Raw genomic sequence first — 21640 nt, 5'->3', positions numbered from 1 at the left:
TGTCTTCAGCTTAGGTCATGATCTCAGGGTCCTGGGATTCAGCCCTGCATCTGGGTCCCTGCTCAGCACGGAGTCTGTTTCTCCTTCTTCCTCTTCACCAACCCCCAGCTTGTGCTCTCTCTCTCTCTCTCTCAAATAAATAAATAAATAAATAAAATCTTTAAAAATAAAGAAAAGCAAAGGAAAAAAAAGCCAGATTAAGATATATTAGCATTTGTCTTTTACTTTCTTCAGGATGATCTTTGATAGAACCTTAAACATTTCTTATTTCCCACTTTAAAACATTCAGCTAATCTCTCTCTTTAGAGTGGAATGAGCTAATAACTAAAAAATTTTCAGTTCTGGTCTTTCATTTATAAAACTTGTTTCTTTCATCCACCCAGGAGCTGAGACCGATGAAGATAAATATATGTTAAATTAACTAATGCAAATGAAAATTCTCAAAACATTCACAAAACACTTTTACATTTTTAATCATCAGAAATCCTCATTAAAATGAAGAAACATTTAGACAAAAGATAGAAAGAGAGAGAGAGAAGGAGAAAAAAAGAAAGAAAAGAAAGGAAAAAAAAAAGAAAAGAAAAGTAAAAAGAAAAAAGCTATCACTGGGTGCCTAGGTGGCTCAGCTGGTTAAGCTTCTGACTCAGGTTTCAGCTCAAGTCGCGGCCTCAGGGTTGTTAGATCGAACCCTGTGTTGCCCTCTGTGCTTAGTGTGGAATCTGCTTGAGATTCTCTCTCTCTCTTTTTCCTTCTCTCCCTCCGCTTCTGCCCCTCCTCTCACCTGTGTGCATACACTCTCTTTCCCTAAAATAAATAAATAAATAAATAAATAAATAAATCTTTTTTTAAGAAAGCTATCAGTAAGATCGTGATCTGAACTGTATGCTAATTAGGAGTTATACATCTGGGAAATGTACAATTTAGAATCATTTACTCCCCTGTAGCCCATAGTATTTTGTCCCTTCTTGTAGCACCTAAAACAGCCTGTTCTTTTCTTCTTTATTAGCTTCTGCCCTTTGTCACCGCTGCTATAATTAATTGTGAATTCAACGAAAGAGACCTGATTCCTTTTCCTTTTTTAACCCCCAGATTCCAGTTCTACTCTGGGCCATATACACTGGAGACATCAACATTATTTTTATGAAGAGTTTGAAATGGATTTCCTAGGACAGATCATTAGAGCTCAGGACAAATTTGCACTAAGTATATTAGGTTGAACTACTCACCATCATCTACAATGGATCCGAAACCTGTGACAAAAACACTTGTTTTAGGTGGCAACTTTATAGATGAATCTGGAAGGCAAACTCTCTGGACTATATTTGAAAACTCAACTCGAGTAGTAAGCTGAGCCAAAGCAATGTCATTTTCATTTGTTTCTCTGTGGTAGTTTTCGTGAACGATAATTTTCCCCAGGCTTCGCTGCACTGCAGGTGGTGTTATTGTTGTACCAAAAGTAGCAATCCATTGACTTGGGTCTTTATTTCTGCAAAAAATGAAAGGTCAGGTTTGTGATGTCTAAGGGCATCCTTTAAAAGAGACTGAGACTGTATTTCTCCCCACTATTGGGATTATGCTCCTGAAAAATCTCTAAACTCACAGTATCCCAGTCTTTCTTCCATTCTCTCTTGAATTTATTCCCATCCCCATCATACCACAGTACTGATTTCTCTTATGAAGGTCACCAGTTATCTCTACTTTATCACACTCAGTGGCTGGTTCCTGTTAGGTCTGTTGTTACACAAAGGCCACCCTGGACCTGCTGAGATGTGCACTTCAATCACTGCATCATATATTCCTCACTAGATATTAATAAATGGACATTCTGGGTTTATTTATGTTAAGTTTATGTAAATAAATGTCTGTCATGAACTAAAATGGAAGTCACTCTCCAAAACAAGTACAAAGCTTGGAGGACTATGTTAACCCCCCAAATCATAAAGCCTTTAATTAGTGGAACTCAAGTTCCCCCAAGGCATAATGCTAGTTATTCTGAGGACTGTAAATGTACATAAATGAATCTCTTTTTTCTTCTCTAGTGAGAGAGTGACAATCACATTAAATTCCTTAGGTCATTCTTATTACACCTCTACACATAAAGATAGGTGTAGCCACCTTGGAAAAATTTGGCTGTTACCCTTGGAAGAATGGTCAAGACTCTCCTCATATTACCAAGCACAGTTTTCTCTGAAAGGGAATGTGAACAGTGCCACTGGCCAGGGCTTTACTCAGAGCTTTTGTCTTTTGAGAATTTAAAAGAAACCTCAAGGGGGCGCCTGGGTGGCTCAGTGGGTTAAGCCTCTGCCTTCAGCTCAGGTCACGGTCTCAGGGTCCTGGGATCGAGCCCTGCATCGGGCTCTCTGCTCAGCAGGGAGCTTGCTTCCCCCTCTCTCTCTGCCTGCCCCTCTGCCTACTTGTGATCTCTCTCTCTCTCTCTGTGTCAAATAAATAAGTAAAAATTAAAAAAAAAAAAAAAAAAAAGAAACCTCAGGGAGGAAAGATGACGTGTGCTTGACCTCCTGGGGCAACTTGGTGCCCCAGGTGCATGCATGTAAATTAACACAGTTGAGTTTTAAAAACTATAGCTGTGAAAGCCTAAGCATCACACTCTTATCAGGTCATATAGGACTAGTCTTCAATACAGTGGGGACAGTGGGACAGGTGATAGGTCCCTCCAGTCATCCACACACCTTTCTGGACCACACAGCCCACATGGGTTCTTAAAGGAAGAGCTCCAAGAGTGATACCCTTTATTTTTTCTTATTTTTAAAGTGACGGTGGATGTTGACAGAGGGAGGCTAGCCCTCTGTTAGAGGCCCTCTACACCTCAAAACTTAAAAGCCTGCATCCAACTGTATATGTTACTCAGCAGAAAAGAATGATAACAGAAGCAGCTGAATTTTCTCCTTGAGCATGTGGAAGAGCTTATCCTTGTTATGTGTATAACCGTCAGTCCTTACACTAAAATAATTTATGATATAGTAGGAAAGATAACACCAGTGTCATGACAATATAGGAAAATATGTGCTAGGAACCATGAGAGTGATACACACCAAACTTCATAAATATTGAGAAAAGAGAGAGGGGAGCGCGTGAAGGGAGTGTAGAGCAAGCGTCACGCCTTCCGAGGACAGAGCAGGACCCATTCGGAATGGAGTAGACGGGAAACTGCTGAGCTGGACTCTTGCCAAGTGCTGAGTTGGTGACAGGCCACGACGGGGCAAGGAGGTGACAGGCGACAACCGCCCTGCCAACTTACTTGCGGAAGCAGTGAGCTGCTGTGAGCAGCCAGGTGTTACTGATGAGGCTGGCTCCGCACTGATGGCCTGCCCCTTTGAGCTGGAGGCTGACCTGCCACGGCCACTCCCCTTGCAGAGCTGTTTGCCTCCCTTGGACAACCCTTTCGGTAGAGGAGGACGCTGGCAAAGGCCCATTTGAAGATGTCATCCTAATTCCACAGCCTGTCACAGAAATATATGTCAGCTCGTTTTCATGAAAAAGAGGAGGAGACGAACGTATGCTGATTTGCGCTGGGTACCGATGCTTCGGCAGCCCACTGTACCTGCTGCTTTTAACCCCTTCCTAGGACTCAGCATCTGAGGTTAGTCTATAGGGGTCCACCTGATCCTGTTGAGGTTCAAAAGAAATACTAACAGGTCAAGGCCTCCAGCCCGGGAATTAGCTTCTCTATTAAGCATATATAGATGGATAAATAGATAAAAAATGTATTGAACATTAAAAATATATAGATCCTCTACTAAATGTTTTAGGTTAATTATAACAACACAAACGGAGCCTTGGAAAGAGAACTTAAATTAATAGAGGCCACCCAGCTGGTAAGTGACCTTAGAGTCAGAGGATCTACATCAAATTTGTGTGCTCTTGCCCCTGAGAGAGAGCCCAGTACTGAATGCAGGTCATGCCTCTCCCTCGACATGAATTTATACATTGCCTTTGCAAGCCTGGACTTTAAATAGTCTTAATAATGGTATTTTTAGTTTTCTAAAACTTTAAAGTCTAGTTTCTAAAAAAAATCTGGTTCCCTGGCAACAAACTCTGAATTTGTTAGAGGTCAATCAACCTCAATAAGATCTGAAAAACATATTGATATATTTTATTAATGCGACTTTTATTTTTTTATTTATTTAAAGATTTTGTTTATTTATGCATTTATATATTTAGTTATCTATGAGAGAGAGAGAGAGAGAAAGTAGTGAGGGGGTTAGTGAGGGGAAGAGCAGAGGGGAGGAAGAGGGACAAGCAGACTCTGCTGAGCCCAGAGCTCAATCTGGGGCTCCATCTTAGGACCCTGAAGGAGATCACGACCTGAGCCAAAATCAAGTCAGATACTTATCTGACTGAGCCATACATGCACCTTTATTTTTATCTTTTTAAAATAAGCTCGATACCTCATGTGGGGCTCAAACTCATGACCCCACCTTCAATTTTAGTATATGTGCTGCCGAAGCGAGCACATGACCCCACATTCAAGAGTGGCATGCTCTACCGACTAGCCAGCTAGGAGCCCCTATTAATGGAACTTTTAATTATTTATATTTTTATTAAAAATACTAGTTTTTTCAAACAGGAATTTTCTCAGAAACAGGTTAAAATATATGCCTGAAATCATATTTATAGATTCATCATAATTTTCTCAGAATTAAATAGCTCCAGTTTAAAGTGACCATAAAATTGAACAAATAAGATTTCTGGGTTAATATAATGTCATATTGGTAGTGCCCAACTTCCTCTTAAAATAGGCATAGAAGTAAAACTAATATAAATAATACCTACTAGTTTTGAGCCAGGCCCTATATGTTGTGTTACATATATTTTCTCCAATTTTCACAACTGTCTACGTTAGGTGTCATCCTCATATTGTAGATGAAAAATCTGAGTCTATGCTATTTTTCTAGGGCAAAAGGAGAAAATTCATGAAAACTTATGGAAAGATAAGAAAAAAAATTTACAAATTCTGGTAAAAACTGCAATATCCAAAGGCATTTGAAAGCTATTTCTTGGACTACGCAAGCTCTAACCTGGGAACCAGAATTGTGTGGGGAATCCTGGTAAGCCTGACAAAGCCTTTGGCTTCCTGCTGTTGTGATTCCTCGGCCCAGGAAATGAAGCTACACTGCACTTGTTCCTAGCCAAGCAGAAACTATAGTTTAAACCATCCCACTGTGACTCATAAACTCTTTTCTTTTTCTCTATGTAGGCAGAAACCACATTTCCTGGCACACCATCCTATCAGGACATACAGAAAAGATGAGAAGTTCTATGAAAATGCAGTTACCCCATGAACTGGTCTGAATGTGAACCCTTCACATTTATGTTAAAATCCTGACTCTTCGAGGTCATTGTATTAGCAGGTGAGGACTTTAGGAGATGCTTAACTCACCAGGGTGGAGCCCTGAATCCCACGAATGGGATTATGCCTTATTAAAGAGTCCAACTGCCTTATTAAAGAGTTTCCAGAGAGAGGGGCGCCTGGGTGGCTCAGTGGGTTAAGCCTCTGCCTTTGGCTCAGGTCATGGTCTCATGGTCCTGGGATCGAGCCCCACATCGGGCTCTCTGCTCAGTGGGGAGCCTGCTTCCCCCTTTCTCTCTGCTTCTCTGCCTACTTGTGATCTCAATCTCTCCGTGTCAAATAAATAAATAAAATCTTAAAAAAAAAAAAAAAGAAGAGTTTCCAGAGAGATTCCTAGCCCCTTCTGCTCATGGCATGATGATACTTGAAATCTGTGAGCTGGAAGAGGTGCCTCACCTAGCCATGCTGGCATCCTGATCTGACACTTTCAGCCTCCAGAACTGCTAGCAATTAATTTCTGCTATTTATAAACCACCCAGCCCATGATATTTGGTTATGGCACCAGGAATGGAATGAGATGCCCCATGAAAGCAATTTAAAGTGAATGGAAGAGCACTGGCATCAGTGCTATATTTGGTGGTGCAAACTGGGAGGTTGATGTAGTTTTCATAAACTCTGCATCTAAGATCAAAACTCAAGCCTGCATCCAACTGTATAGCATGGTTAGGGCCCCCCAAATCAGATGATATATAAAATCAGAAGACAGACACATCTCTGAAAGTTATTTTCTACAAAAAAATTTTAGGGCATGTGTTTGGTATCAGGCAAGTTGTGCAAGAAAAACATGATCTTAACATAATAAAAGCAGCCAAACATAAGGGGAAAAATATACAGTAATGAGAGTACTTATAACACAAGGGCTATCTGTAATTAAATAAAACGCAAGAAATCATAGACACATCATAGGAGATATAAAATTCACATGGAAGAAGACAGAACATGACACTAGACAACTGAGATAAGTGGTTTTGGGGAGTACATAATGGGTAAGATCTTTCTGAATGCAAAGGAAAGTCACCTGAACTGGAATTAGAAATAATGATCAACATGGAGGGCAAAAAATGGAATTCAAATAATTTGTGTTTCTGAGGAACAGCAACAAAAATAGAACAATGGGAATGGAAATCATTCATCAAATTTATAATGGAAGAACATTTTTCCAGAACAAGAAAAAATATATATACAGATTGAAAACATTCATAATATCTAGTCAAAATTCAGTGCAAAATATGATTACATCTCACTCTCTTGGCAAAAAGTTAAAGGGAAAAAGATTTCCTACATTCATCCCAGAACAAAAAAGGTAACCTATGTAAGAATAAAAAATGCAATAGTTTTAGATTTCTTCTCTACAACAAAACACTAGTAGAAAATGGAATAATGTGTATAGAATTTATAGTTAAAGTTTATGACCCAATAATCTTTAAGAAGTTGAGTTAAAGGAAATGGAAGCAGGAAGGCAGAAAATACACATGCCAGATATTTCAGCAAGAATACAAGAAAACTGAGAAATTGTAACAGAAGAAAACCTAACTAGTTACCACTATTAAAATACAACATTAGAAAGAAAGTTATAAAACTTATAGTATCAATAATATGTATTTTTTTTTTTTACTACTTCCTGCAAGTCATAAAACTTGACATTGTATCTGGGGGGCTCAGTTGACTGAGCTACTGACTCTTGATTTTGGCTCAGGTCATGATCTCAGGGTCCTAGGATCAAGCCTTGCATTGGGATACATGCTCAGTGGGGAGTCTGCTGGAGATTCTCTCTTTCACCTCTCTCTCTGCCTCTCTCCACTCTACTCTCTGTCTCTCTCTGTGTCGCTCTAAAATAAATGTAAAAAAACTTAAAAAAAAAAAACCCTTGATGTTGTATTTGGTATAAATTTTAAAATTTAAATGTTTTAAATATTAAAAATAAGCAGGAATAAAAACACCAAGTGTTTGGTTAAACAAATAGATTAGGTGAGAAAAAAAAAGGCTGTATAAATTCTGCTTCGAACTTTTCTGTGGCTTTTATTCATTATCTTTGTTATGAAACGGACAGTGAATTATGGGTTTTGGAACTTACGGCTGCTGAGAAGATTCCTCATCTTTTTACTGTCAATAGCTGGAATGAAGAAAACATTGAATTAGTTGGTAGAAGAATATGTTCCTGTTTTTGTGTGATTTTGTTCAAATGGTCACTGTAAGAAACGTTTATGATCCAAAGCATCCATATTTCAAGAGTATGATATTTTTCATAGCCAACTAATATATACATAATTCTTATTTGAATTGGTCCAAAATGTATACTTTTATCATAAAATGTAAATAGAGCATTTTTGTTTTCTGATTTTTGCTATGAGATCTAAAAAAGAATTAGGAAATTAGGAAAGAATGCTAAAGATAAATGTCCCTGATTGCCTTCTTTGGGAGCTCCAGTGTGACTCGAGGATGTAACTTCCAATTCCCATCACTGCTTGTGCTCAGTATATTAGATGTATCAGCCAATGTGTGTCAGGCGTACGCCTGATGGCCAGTGTGGAAAGGGCAGCTCCACGGAAATAAGGGCATCATAGGTCCCTCATAGCCCAATTTCCAGCCCTCGTCTACAAAGGATAGGAATTCACTCAGTGCAGGTTGGTGGCCTTCTCTTACTGAGGATTCTTCCTCAAGATGGATGTTGTAGAAGGTTGAAGCTCAGGCACCAGGAACCCACCCATACCACTTCATGCCTCCCTTCTCTGACATCTTTTTTCCCTTCAAAGTTCTCCTCTTGTTCATTTTAGTTTCCTTGTTTGTTTGTTTTGGTTTGGTGTTTTGTTTTACTCTGGAATATAATTAACACTTAAGGTAGGTACCATACTCTTCATTATTTCTAATTACTTCATGAAAGTTGTCATTAATATGTGTGATGTTTCTATCTCAAAATGGATTTTAAGGATTTTCCTGACTTCCAACAGAGAAATTACCTTTAGATAATCTTTTTCTTAAACTCATGGATGCTTAAGGGGAAAAGACTTTCCAGTCCAAAGGGCAAGCCTTATTTCTTGGTAATAGATCAGAAATAGCTGCCCTTGAAGTACTTAATCAGAACAGTGAACACAACTGGAACACCTGTCTATGAGACTTATGCTAGTGTTTGCGGGGAGGGGTAAGGAGCCAGAAAGGCACAGTAGGTACTGTGTACTGACCTTGAGACTTATCATTTGAAACACATTATTATGCCTTTCTGCTTGGATTCCAACTAGCTGTGAGGTAGTTTCAATTTCTTAACATTTTGACCTCATTTTCTTCTACTTTTAGGGAAAACCAAAACTTTTCTGATTTTTTTTTTTTGCAAGGAATAAATGAGGAAATGAATGAAACATCATTTTAAATTGGAAATAATCTAGAGAACCTCTTCATAGATCATGTCAATGGTTTGTCCTCCAGGAGTAAACCTTCATAAAGATGTTTGTTTCCCTGATACTGTAGAAGATAACCCCTGGAAGTGACCTATAAAGACCTCGGGGAGTCAGAACACCTGTGCTTTAGTTTTGACCCTGGGGCTTGCTAATCCTTGAGTCTCAGCTTCTTTAAAATGGCAGAAAATAGGGGCACCTGGGTGGCTCAGTGGCTTAAAGCCTCTGCCTTCAGCTCAGGTCATGTTCTCGGAGTCCTGGGATCAAGCCCCACATCGGGCTCTCTGTTCAGTGGGGAGCTGGCTTCCTCCTCTCCCTCTCTCTCTGCCTGCCTCTCTGCCTACTTGTGATCTTTGTCTGTCAAATAAATAAAATCTTTTAAAAAAGGCAGAAAATAATACTTACCTACTTATGCTTTTGAAAAGATTCAACACGGTATATTGGATAAAACTTAGAAATCTTAGCAAAAGCCCTATTCAAATATGAAAATAAATTTCTAAAATTAAAGTTTGCCTTATAGTGAGTTTTTATTTATTTTTATTCTACACTGATATATGTATATCAGTGATGAAGTCTTAAAATGTAAGACACTGACCTAAATTCTTATGAAAAACAGACAGGATTACAAAGGAACCACGAAGGGGGCTCCAGTGGCGCAATCGGTTAGCGCGCGGTACTTATACAAAGGAACCACGAAGATAGTAAAAGGACTTACATGTGAGTGTAAAGGATGGTTTGTTTATAGTCAAAGGCAATTGTTTTGTCTTCAGACTTTGATATAAAATCCTTTCAATTTTTTTCTTGATTTGCTCAGCACTATCAGTAGACGGGTATCGAAACATGAGCACCATAAGAATTTTCACGCCGTGTTCATCTGGACTGAAGAGCAAAAAAGGAGATAAAGCCACCTCTCTAGTCATTAACTACTTTTACCTATTAAGATTCATACTGAATTTAAAAAAACAATGGATGAAATATGTGTATCTCAGATTTCTAAATTATCTCTAGAAATACAGGCTCAGTTTTGTAGCTGAAAAAATTGTTCTTGCTCTTTACTTAGCTCATCGTCTGCAGGGGAGTGGGAGAGAAGGAGATGTTCATGAAATCATGCTTTATATATAGTTAAACAATTTGCTTTTCAAGACATTCTGAGCCATCATCACCAACATCATTTTTCAGCAGTGACACGGGAGAGGCAATGTTCTGTGTTCATGAAACCCAGTTACCTTTGCCTCCTCAACACAGAGGTAGATTTCATTTGCTGGCCTCCTTTGCAGTTTATCAAAACTCTGGTGAATTGTGGGCAATGGAATGTGCACAGAAAAGATGTACCCCACCTCTTGCCTGGCCCCTCCATGCTTTCACTCTTAGGACACCCTCCATGCTTAGGACACCCTCCATGCTTTCACTCTTCCTGTATTTGCCTACGAGACGCTCAAGTTCCAGTAGGCAATTTCCATTCCACATCTCTCCCAGCACCCATGTCCCTAGTGCCACTTTTGACTCTTTGGATTTTGCCTTGGAAATGAAGGAAACCTTTATTGTGTTAAACCATTTATTTGGGGGGATTTGATGGTCAGTTAATAAGTGTTGGGTAAGTGGATAATTAGAGAAAGCACTTATTAAAGGAAATCTTTTGATAAAGGGAACACATATTATACTATAATGTAGAGGTCTAGAAAGCCTCCAGTTGCCCTTTGAGGATGATTTGAATCTTAAAATAGATAAAGAATCAAAGAAGGAAGGAAGGAGGAAGGGAGGAAGAAAGCAAAGTAAGGAAGGAACAAAAGTAGAGAGGGAGAGGGAAGAAAAGGCAGGGCCCCTAACCACATGTGTATTTACTCTACCATCAAGAAGTGAAGCAGACAAATAAGTATTAAAAATACTTATATTTGTATATTGATTGATAGCCACAGAAAGAGTTTAAAATTTTTTTTATCAAAATAGGTAGAAAATAAGATATATTATGCCAGCAAAAATGCCAAGCATTTTGGACATCATATAAAAAGTATATTTGAGATGGATTCTAATAATTTATTTGATTCTCTTACAACAAATATATGTTCAATTTATGCATATTGGCTTTTATCAGAACATAAAAATGAAAAGGTATTAAAAATAATAATAAAAATCTAGTGACATTAAAGAAAAACCTTATTGCAGAGAAAGTCATCATCTGTTGTTGTTGGCTAGGCTTAGAATGAGGATAATTGAAAAGAGCTGTTCTAAATTCCTCTTAGCCCTGAGCTGAAGGAACAGGTAAGTTACCAGGGCCATTCGTCCCCTTGCACTGTCTGATAACCGACACTGACTCTTCACATAGAGCACTTTACATCTTCCTATTGTAACTGGGAAATGTCTATGCAGTAGAAGCTGCACTGCTCAGGGTTTATGAAATCTCTGTCTTCCTGCAGAGATTTGCTTGGAGGAGCTGGGTAGTCCTGCTGATGGAGTACTTCTTACAGGTACAGGTTTGAAGTTGCAAACTAAATTTACATACCTCAGTTTGATGACATGAGATTTGATAAACCGACTCCCTCCAGAACGTCGAAATATCCTAGACATCTGGTTAGACAAATCAAACAAGAGAAGTATTCGTGAAAAAAAAAAAAAAAAAAAAAAAAAAAAAAAAAGCTACTCCTTGTGTTTTCTAAAAAGAGTTGAGGCAAAGACAGTTTCAGTTTATTCCCAGATTGGAACTGGTTTATCATAGTGATGAGACTAAAAGAGGTTCTAATCCTTGCATAAACAAATAACTTTAACAAAATTGTGTAATTCTGTTAAGCCTCTGTAAAAACAGAGGATAAAAATAGTATCTACCTCATAGAGTTGTTTTGAAGATTAAATGAAATAATGTTTATCACGCATTTCACACCTTGCCTGGTGTATAGTAAACTATTGATAATGTTCATTTTGATTAGTGTCAAATTAATTTAAGTATCTATGCTACTTTTAAAGGCAACATCTTCACTTTTAATTACTAATTTAATTTAATTTAACTTTTTGAGAGGAAGAGAGAGAGTGAGCACTTGCGGGGAGGGGAGGGGCAGAGGAAGAGGGAGAGAGAGATAATCCCAATCAGTCTCCACGTGCAGTGAGGAGCCTGATGTGGAGATGGATCTCACCACCCCGAGATCACCACCTGAGCTGAAATCAAGAATCGGACACTCTAGCGACTGAGCCACGCAGGCGCCCCAGCATCCTCACGTTTAAGAAAGCTCACCCTAAATTTGTCTTATTCCCAAATATGGAATCTAGCTCACTATTTGTATCAACTCATTGCTTTCTTAACTGATTACCCCATTACTAAAGCATTTGAAACAATGAGTAACAATGCGTGTCCTTTGACTCTGACGCCCCGTACTGCTTAGTCACCTTTGTGTCGCAGGCAGACTTTCACAATTGGGACCAACTTTGGGAATGAGTTTCACCACACTCCATACCATTAGCATTTTATTACTCAGCTTTTCCAGCCGGAGCTGTTGAAGGTTTGGAGGCTCAGTGAGCCGATTTCCTGGAACCTAATCCCCCAAACCTAATGCCCACTGTTGAGGTTTTGCCTCACAGTAAAAAGCACTGGACTGAGTCAGAAATCAGAAATTACAGGTCTGCAGAAGTTTACACAAGGCCCACCTCCCAGTAAATCTAGCCCCCCTATATGATGTTCTCTGGGAAACGGATAGAATATTGCCTCCCTCCTCACAAGATTTCTCCCTCTCTCTGACTCCTTTAAACTAGTAATAATGCTCAGTAGATTTTATCAACTAAATATTGAATCTTCCTCCCTTCCTCCAATTCCACTGCTGTGGTTTGAATTCAGCTCTTTCGAAACTCATGCCTGGGCCTCTGTAGTATCCCCTCACTGGCACGTTTCTGTGATTCCGCTGTCTTCTCTCTCAGTTGTTCCCCTACAATGCTACCAACCAGGGTGACACTCCTAAAGTGCAAATCTGAGTATGTTATACTCCTGCTTCAAGCCCAGTATCTCCCTCCGTGTCAGCTCCACAGTCTTATGCCTTCATTAACCCTTGCCCCACCTCTACCTTCAAAGCCTATTTTCTTATCTACTGAATGACTAGCTCTTTCCCAATCCCACTGGACTGGTTCACACCTTTATGGCTTTGCACATTCATTTCCTCTCCCTACAATGAATTTCTTTCCTCTGGCAAGTCCTTAAATGACAATTCTGTTAGCACCCGGACACTCTAGGGACAAATAAGTTATCTGTGACTTGCCCTCCTCGAAGTTCAGCACTCCTTTACTTGGGCCACCCCAGCGTCTTGCATGTGAGGCTTTTACGGTGATTGTCATACTGGTTCACAGTTGTGCCTTTCCCACTCTAGACTGTGAGCTGTATGATGGTAGGGAATGTGTCTGGCCCATCTTTTTACCTTCAGAGTTTTGAACACTGCCTGACCCACAGTAAGTACTTGATGCATGTTTGAATAAATCCATGAATGAATAAATGAATTAAGAATCAACAATATGGTAAAGGGAAGGAGATAATAACACATTGTTTTGTTTCATCTGCAAACCATGTTGACAAGTATAACAGAAATCCACGGGAATCAAAAGCAGGGAAGGAACCAGGAGACTCCAGGGGTGACCCTCTTTCGTATGGCCGTTTCAGGGGTTTGGATCACTTTTGGGTTCTGTCACTTATGATTTCACTAAGCTTCTCTGAGCTTATTTTATTTCTATATTCCAGGGAACAGGGAGAAAAACCTGACGTTAAGGTCATCAGCACTTCATATAAATGTCCTCTGAAATTCTGAACTATGCACATGATGGCGTTTGGGGAAAAGATCAAGATTCTGATCATATCAGACTATAAGGAAGTGCTAAGAATCTATTCAAACTAAAATGTGATTATTAGCAAGATGATCGTTCCCTGAGGAGTTGACCTCTGTTTTAAAAATGGGTAGAGTCTGGTAGAGTACAGTATTGGTGTGACCACTAAGAATAGCTTACATACTAAGTCCATAGTACAGGGTATGCATTGAGCCAGTTCCTTTGTTCAAACCCCATACCACCGTAGGAGTAAAATATTTCTAAAATTCTCATCAACCTCATTTTAAGATAAAGAAATTGTGTCAGGACACTTAAGTAAACGTGTCTACGGTGGCATTATAAGTGCTGGTTCTAGCATATGAACTTGGGGAATCTGGCACGAGATCTTGTGCTCGTTCTTAAGTATAGTGAGTGACACTGAAAACACTTATACTTAGATGACAGATGCTCAGGTTGGTGATGGGTAGAGAGTCCTGGGGAAGGAAACCCCAAAAGAAGACATCAGATACATCTTTTATTCCCAGAATAAAAACCTCATAAAATAACATCTCTTGAGAGATAATTTGTCCCCAGCTTCTGAAAGACTGTTCCTTTTTTGGACACCTAGTCATCATTGTCAGCAATTTCTGGAGAAAATTAATGTACTGCTTATACTTTTCTACTGAGAACTCAGTAACATGACATTTAGTCCAAATTACAAAAACTAATTGAATCCTTCCCTTTTAACAGTCCAAACCTAAGAATAGATTTTTTTTGAGAGATTACTCTGTTTAAAATAAGAGAGTCTAAGCTAAGATGGGGAAAAAGTTCACCATAAAATCAGATCCTACGTGGAGTCCTTGGTTTGAACTCCAGCATCAAAAAACAAAATGACATATTTGACAATACGTGTGACTCTAATAGTACATCCAGTTACTATCCTCCACAAGCTTGGGCTTGCACCTTCCCTCTGGCTAGGAACTACATGCAAATTAAGTCCTCATGAAAGATCAGTAGTTACTGGATGCCGGCTAGGGAATCCCTTTCTAGGTCCACCCATGAAAATAAGTCAGGCAAGTTCTGCAGATTTTCTGCTACTGTCAGGGGAATATGTAACAACAGAGGGTAAATACAGCAATAAAACAAATCCCTGTCCCTTTCTCTTCAAGAAAACTTCCTGCTAGTTCAAAGGGATTTTCCCTTCCTCTGAACTCCTAAAATACTTTTAGTTCATGTCATATATATCTGACAATTATATTCTGTACTATGAAAGCTCTCATATTGCCATATTGTCTTGTTATCCAATCTATCTACTGTATACTCTTTTCCATGCACCAACTTTTAAATTTATTTTTATTATTTATTTTTTTTATAAACATATAATGAATTTTTATCCTCAGGGGTACAGGTCTGTGAATCACCAGGTTTACACACTTCACAGCACTCACCATAGCACATACCCTCCCCAATGTCCATAACCCCACCCCCCTCTCCCGACCCCCCCCCCCCAGCAACCCTCAGTTTATTTTGTGAGATTAAGAGTCTCTTATGGTTTGTCTCCCTCCCAATCCCATCTTGTTTCATTTATTCTTCTCCTACCTCCAACCCCCCACGTTTCATCTCCACTTCCTCATATCGGGGAGATCATATGATAGTTGTATTTCTCTGATTGACTTATTTCACTAAGCATGATACGCTCTAGTTCCATCCACGTCATCGCAGATGGCAAGATTTCATTTCTTTTGATGGCTGCATAGTATTCCATTGTATATATATACCACATCTTCTTTATCCATTCATCTATTGATGGACATCTAGGTTCTTTCCATAGTTTGGCTATTGTGGATATTGCTGCTATAAACATTCAGGCCATGCACCAATTTTTATATACAAACTATATTATAACTCTAATAAGTCAATAAGAGAAAGACAATTACCATATGGTTTCATTCATATGAGGAATACCAGAGAAACACAGTGGATCATAGGGAAAGGGAGGGAGAAATGGAATAGGAAGACATCAGAGAGGGAGACAAGCCATAAGAGATACTTAACTATAGGAAAGAAACTGAGGGTTTCTGGAAGGGAGGTAAGTGGGGGTATGGGGTAGCTGGGTCGGGCATTAAAGAAGGCACATGATGTGATGAACACTGGGTGTTATATGCAACTGATGAATTACTGAACTCTACATCTGAAACTAATGATGTTCTATATGTTGACTAACTGAATTTAAATTAAAAAATAAACTCCAGGGGCGCCTGGCTGGCTCAGTGGGTTAAAACCTCTGCCTTCGGCTCAGGTCATGATCCCGGGGTCCTAGGATTGAGCCCCATGTCAGGCTCTCTGCTCAGTGGCGAGCCTGTTTCATCCTCTCTCCCTGCCTGCCTTTCTGCCTACTTGTGATCTCTGTCTGTCCGATAAATAAATAAAATCTTAAAAAAAAATAAACTCCAATAAGGAAGAAACTGTACTATTTAGAACTTGGTGTCCTTCACAGTCTCGCACAAAATAGGTGTACAATAACATTTTCATTAACCAATTGATTCTCCAGTTATGGTTAATCATAAACAACACTGTGAAGAAAAATATGCCCACTTATGCATCTCTTCATAACTCTTTCATTATATTCTGTCTCCTTCCTTTTTTTTTCTCATTTATTTATTAACTCAGTGCAATTGACTGAGAATATTCTATGTTTAAGGCACTGTGACAACACCGGATAAAAATTATTAAGGAAAAAGTTGTGGTCTCTAGATTCATAGAGTAGAAGGATAGACAGTAGTCAACAAAAATACATTAATTATAAGATGTAACTACTAATAGAGTAAAGTAACATAGGATAATGACTGGGGGTATATCATGACTAAGTGTTCTCCAAGGAGGGACATTTAAGTGATATCTGAAATATCAGAAGCAATAAGCAAAGGAACAAGATCATGGGATGATCTTCCAGGGGGAAGGAACAGAATGTGCAGAGCATCTGAAAAGAAGGCCAATATGGTTAGAGAACAGTGAGCAAGGAGGAGAGTGCAGAAATTGGAGGAATAGTCAGAACCAGAGCGTTAAATTCTTTGGAGGACTTCATAAAAGGTTTGGATTTTGTGCTAAGTACATTTGGAAGCCACTTATGAAATTTTATGCAAAATAATATATAATATGTTTTTAAAAGATCATCTGGTTGCTATGTAGACAGGATAATAGAGAGAGCCTGAATGGAGGCAAAGATTGTGGTAAGCTGCCTGGATGAGGCAACACATTAGCTAGGTCCAGGATGGAGACAGTGAATTAGAAGTAGAAACATCATTTGTGAATGGATTAGACATGAGGAGAAGGGAAAATACTATTGTAGCAACTAGATGGACTGTGATGTCATTGGCTGAGTGGAAAAAATAGGAATCAGAGTGAGAAAGAGAACAACTTAAGAATTGGATTTAGCTGGCAATTCACAGACCTGTACCCCTGGGGATAAAAATACATTATATGTTTATTTTAAAAAATAAATAAATGAAAAAAAAAGAATTGGATTTAGATATAACACCAAGATGCCTATGAGAGATCCAAGTGGGAAATGTCAAGTAGACCACTGAATGCACAAGTCTAGGGTTTAGCGATATCTGGTTAGAGATTAAAATTTTAGAATTAGAGTTATTGTATATTCATCAGTACTCCCCCCCCCCTTTTTTTTTTCCTGCTAAGAGAACCATTCTTTCCTATAGGAAACTCATTCCATATGGTCCAGACGGTGCTAAACTTGCCCCTTTTCCCATCTACCACAAAGGTGACACAGATTTATTCCCTTGGTCACACTGATTAATGTAGGATTGAGGAGATATTCCAACTTTGGCCAACTAGATTGGTTCTTCAAATTTTCCTCCAAGGACTATTATGGAAAATTGTCTTTATCTTTTCAATTAATACCTGGAAACATATGAATATAGAGTTGTAAGCTATATCATCTGCCACGTGGAGAAAGCCTGAAGACATAGTTTGGGCCTCTGAATCCCACCAGACCTGAAGTCAAATGAACCTCTAGATTTTGCCATCATCTCTCCTCCTTCCCTTCCTCCCTTCCTTCTTTCCTTCTTTGACTTGTTCATTGGGTTTCTGCTACTTTCTACCCAAACTGTGCCATTTATTATGGGAATTTACAGAGCAATAGAAGAAAAAGAAGCAAAATCAGGATCCTGTCTTGGATGATCTGGAGGCCTAGGCCAATAGGAACTATATTGTCTCTAATCACTTACAAACAAATAATTTTTTTCCTCTTAAGATATTTATTAAGAAGCTGAATTCACATACAGATGATGAATTGTGGTGAAAGAGAAATTGTAGCAAATATTTGTTTGGTAAAACTGCATTTACTGGGCAAACACACAAATGCTCCAACTTCTACAAGTGTTAATTGGTAACAGTTCATACCAACACTTCTCCAGAAGTGCTGTCTTTGTCTGCCCTTGTCTGACTCGAGTACCTTACTTATTGATGTCTGGGATCTTGTGCTTCGCCTTCCCTGGACAGTCCTTGTTGTATAACAGAAACAGTCCAGCCCTCTCACCTCTGGGTGCAATAATCTTCTGGATTATTCTGAGCATTGATTTTTCAAAGTGATGCTAATGATTCATTGAGGATGTAAAAAATATTAGAACTTCTATTTATATTTACTGTTAAATTTTAAAAAAAGTCAGAGCACTGTCCCCCATGTGGGGAATCCTACCAGGAGTGCACTAATTACCTAATGTCTCCAAGGGGAAATTAAGGATCAGTCTGTTAGAATGATATCTAGCTCAGTGATAGTTTTAGAATAAGTTCTCAGTAATTCCTTGCCATATTGCTTTGAATTAAATAGTCATACTTCACTCATTGATTTTAACATAATGAAAGTAATAACTCCTAGTTTAAAAAAACAATTGTTATCTTGTTTTAATTACTATATTAGGCATTTTTTAACTCTGCTAAAAACAATGGAGCACATATTAATAAATAAATCCATTATTCAAACAAAACCATTCTGTGCCAAACCGTACCACACATCTGGCTCTGAGACTTCAGATGGGCCTTGAGGAAGGGAATGATACCAGAGAAAATAACTATCTGTAATAAACTATTGCTGAACCTAACATTGGAGCACCTAAATATATAAAACAAATATTAACAGAAATGTAGGGAGAAGTAGACAGCAATAAGATAATAGTACAGAATTTTGGTACTCCACTTGAAACAATAAACAGATCATCTAGTCAGAAAATTAATGCAGAAACAGTGAATTTGAAAAATGCTATAAACCAAATGGCCCTAGTGGACATGAATAGAACATTCTACCCAAGAGCAGCAGAATACACATTTTTTCTCTCAAGTGTGCATGGAACATTCTTTAAGATAGATCATATGTTAGGCCACAAAATAAGTCTCAATAAACTTAAGAAGATTGAAGTTATATCAGTTATCTTTTCTGACCACAATGGTATAAAACTGGAAATCAAAAACAACAGAAAAGTAAGAAACTACACAAATGTGGAAATAAAACAGCACATTCCTGAATAACCAATAAGTCAAAGAAGAAATCAAAAACAAAAAATTCTTTAAAAAAATAAAAAGACAAAAAATCTTGAGACAAGTGAATGTGGGTACACAACATACCAAAACCTTGAGCATTGCAGAAAAAACAGTTCCAACAGGGAAGTTTAGAGTGATAAACACCTATATTAAGAAAAAAGAAAGATCAGGCACCTGGGTGGCTCAGTTGGTTAGGCGTCTGCCTTTGGCTCAGGTCATGATCCCAGCCCCACATCAGGCTCCCTGCTCAGTGAGTAGTAAATTTGCTTGACCCCTCTCCCTGCCCCTGTCTGCTGGCTCATGCTCTCTTTCACTAGCTATCTCTGTCTTTCACTCTCAAATAAATAATCTTTTAATAAAAAAGAAAATCTCAAATAAAAAACCTAACTTTATACTTTAGGAAACTAGAAAAAAGAACCCTAAAAACTAAGCCCAAAGCTACCAGAAGGAAGGAAATAACAGAGCAGAGCAGAGATAAATGAAATAGGGACTAGAAAAATAATAGAAAAGATCAATGAAACTAGGAGTTGGCTTTTGGAGAAGGTAAACAAAATTGACAAATCTTTAGTTAGACTAAGGAAAAAAAAAGAGAAGATGCAAATAAAATCTAATCTCACAAAACAAACTGAGGGTTGCTGGGGGGAGGGGGTTTGGGAGAAGAGGGTGGGATTATGGACATTGGGGAGGGTATGTGCTTTGGTGAGTGCTGTGAAGTGTGTAAACCTGGTGATTCACAGACCTGTACCCTTGGGGATAAAAATATATGTTTATAAAAAATAAAAAATTTAATTAAAAAAAAAAAGAATGAAAGAGGAAACATTACAACTGATACCACAGAGATAAAAAAAAGATGTTAGGAGACTTCTATGTCAATAAATCAGATAAAATAGAAAAAATGGGTACATTCATAGAAACATGCAATTTATCAAAACTAAGTTATGAAGATAGAGGAAAACTGAAGAGACTAAAAACAGAAAGGAAATTTGAATCAAGAATCAATAATCGTGCAACAAAGGAAAGTCCAAAATCAGATGGCTTTACTCGTGAACTCTATGAAACATTTCTTGAACTGATACCAATTATCTCAAACTCTTCCAAAAAATTGAAGAGGGAAGAAATACTTCTAAACTCATTTTATGAGGTCAGCATTACCCTGCTACCAGAGCCAGATAAGGAGACTACAAGAAAAGTTCAGGCCAATATTCCTGATAGAAATTGATGCAAAAGTCCTAAAAAATACTAGCAAACCAAATTTAATAGCACATAAAAGGATCACACACCATAATCAAGTGAGATTTATCCCTGGAATGCAGGGATGGTTCAACATAAGTACATTAATAAATGTAATACACTACATTAACAGAATGAAGAATAAAAATCATATGATCATCTTAATGGGGACAGAAGCATTTGATAAAATTCAACATCCTTTACTGATTAAAAACTCTTAATACAATAGGCATGTGCCTTAACATAGTAAAGGCCATATACGGCAAGTCCACAGCTAACATACTCAATGGGAAAAAGCTGAATGAAAAGTTTTCCTTTAATCAGAAACAAGAAAAGGTGCATTCTCACCACTTCTACTTAACTCAGTTTTAAAAATCTCAGCCAGAGCAATCAGGTTAGAAAAACTAATAAAAGCCATCCAAATCATAAGGGAAGAAATAAAATTCATCTTCCTATGAGATGGAGGATTTCACTGCGATTATGATGGCCTATGTGCTTGGCTTTGCCTACATTCCAAGGGGTGCAATAGAGCACATGATGCAGAAACTCTCATGGCAGTTCAGTGGTGCCAGGAAAAAAGAGAACCTGCCAACTCAGAGCTCTGAAGTCCACGGTCTGGTGCCCTTTTCCACATAGCCCCTGCAATGATCTGAAAAACTCAAAGAAGAGGCTAGGGCTTCTCCTACATGGACACCCAGGGTGAGGTAGCCAGTGCTGAGGAGGAGCTACTGTCAGGGTGCATGTACTCTTGGAGGTGTTCCCACCTTATTCAGTGGAGAAGACCCAGTGGGTGCTGGCCAAAGCTCAGGGAGACTTGGAAGAAGTTGTGCAAATGCTGGTAAAGGGGAAGGAGGAGGGGCCTCCAGCTTGGAATGGCCCCAACCAGGACCTGCCCAGATGCTTCAGAGGCCCTCGAAAAGATGAGCTAAAGTCCTTCATCCTGCAGAAGTACATGATGGTGGATAGGACAGAAGATCAGAAGATTTACAGCCCGTGCTCCCAAGGAGGTCCTCAAGAAGCTGATCTAATACATCAACAACCAGGTAATGAGCACCAAAGTGGTTTAAAGATGTGCAGAACCCTGAGGCCAAGGAGGTGAAGGTCACATACATCAACCTCAAACCAGTACCATTTCCACTGGAGGCATTCACCAGAATCTATCAAAGTCTCTCAGGGTCAGATCCTAGAGGAATATAGAAGCCCTATAACCCCACACAGGACCTGCCCTAACTCCTATCCCCCTTCTTTACCCTGCTTTCTATTCCTTGCCCCACAGCGTTAACTTCCTTTTGGAGCTGCCTGTGGAACAGTAAAGATGGCCCTGAGG

The 21640-nt window shown here is 38.7% G+C and overlaps 1 protein-coding gene and 1 pseudogene across 1 annotated transcript in view; one reads left to right on the top strand and one right to left on the bottom strand.

The window, feature by feature from the left end:
• LOC131824756 (transmembrane protease serine 11F) overlaps positions 1-21640 on the bottom strand; it is a 97257-nt gene that overhangs the window by 5409 nt on the left and 70208 nt on the right. Inside the window, exons 4-8 of the mRNA XM_059163622.1 lie at positions 11261-11325; positions 9476-9639; positions 7446-7484; positions 3260-3461; positions 1227-1486 (exon numbers count right to left, since the gene is read on the bottom strand). Of these exons, the coding sequence (XP_059019605.1) occupies positions 1227-1486; positions 3260-3461; positions 7446-7484; positions 9476-9639; positions 11261-11325 (730 nt within the window). The remainder of the gene's footprint in view (positions 1-1226; positions 1487-3259; positions 3462-7445; positions 7485-9475; positions 9640-11260; positions 11326-21640) is intronic.
• On the top strand, positions 20758-21510 carry LOC131818595 (CUE domain-containing protein 2-like; annotated as a pseudogene).

This window comes from Mustela lutreola, chromosome 1 (assembly GCF_030435805.1).
Source record: "Mustela lutreola isolate mMusLut2 chromosome 1, mMusLut2.pri, whole genome shotgun sequence".
Classification (NCBI taxonomy): Eukaryota; Metazoa; Chordata; class Mammalia; order Carnivora; family Mustelidae; genus Mustela; species Mustela lutreola.
The sequence above is the reverse complement of the archived record's forward strand: the minus strand, read 5'-3'. Positions and strand labels throughout refer to the sequence as shown.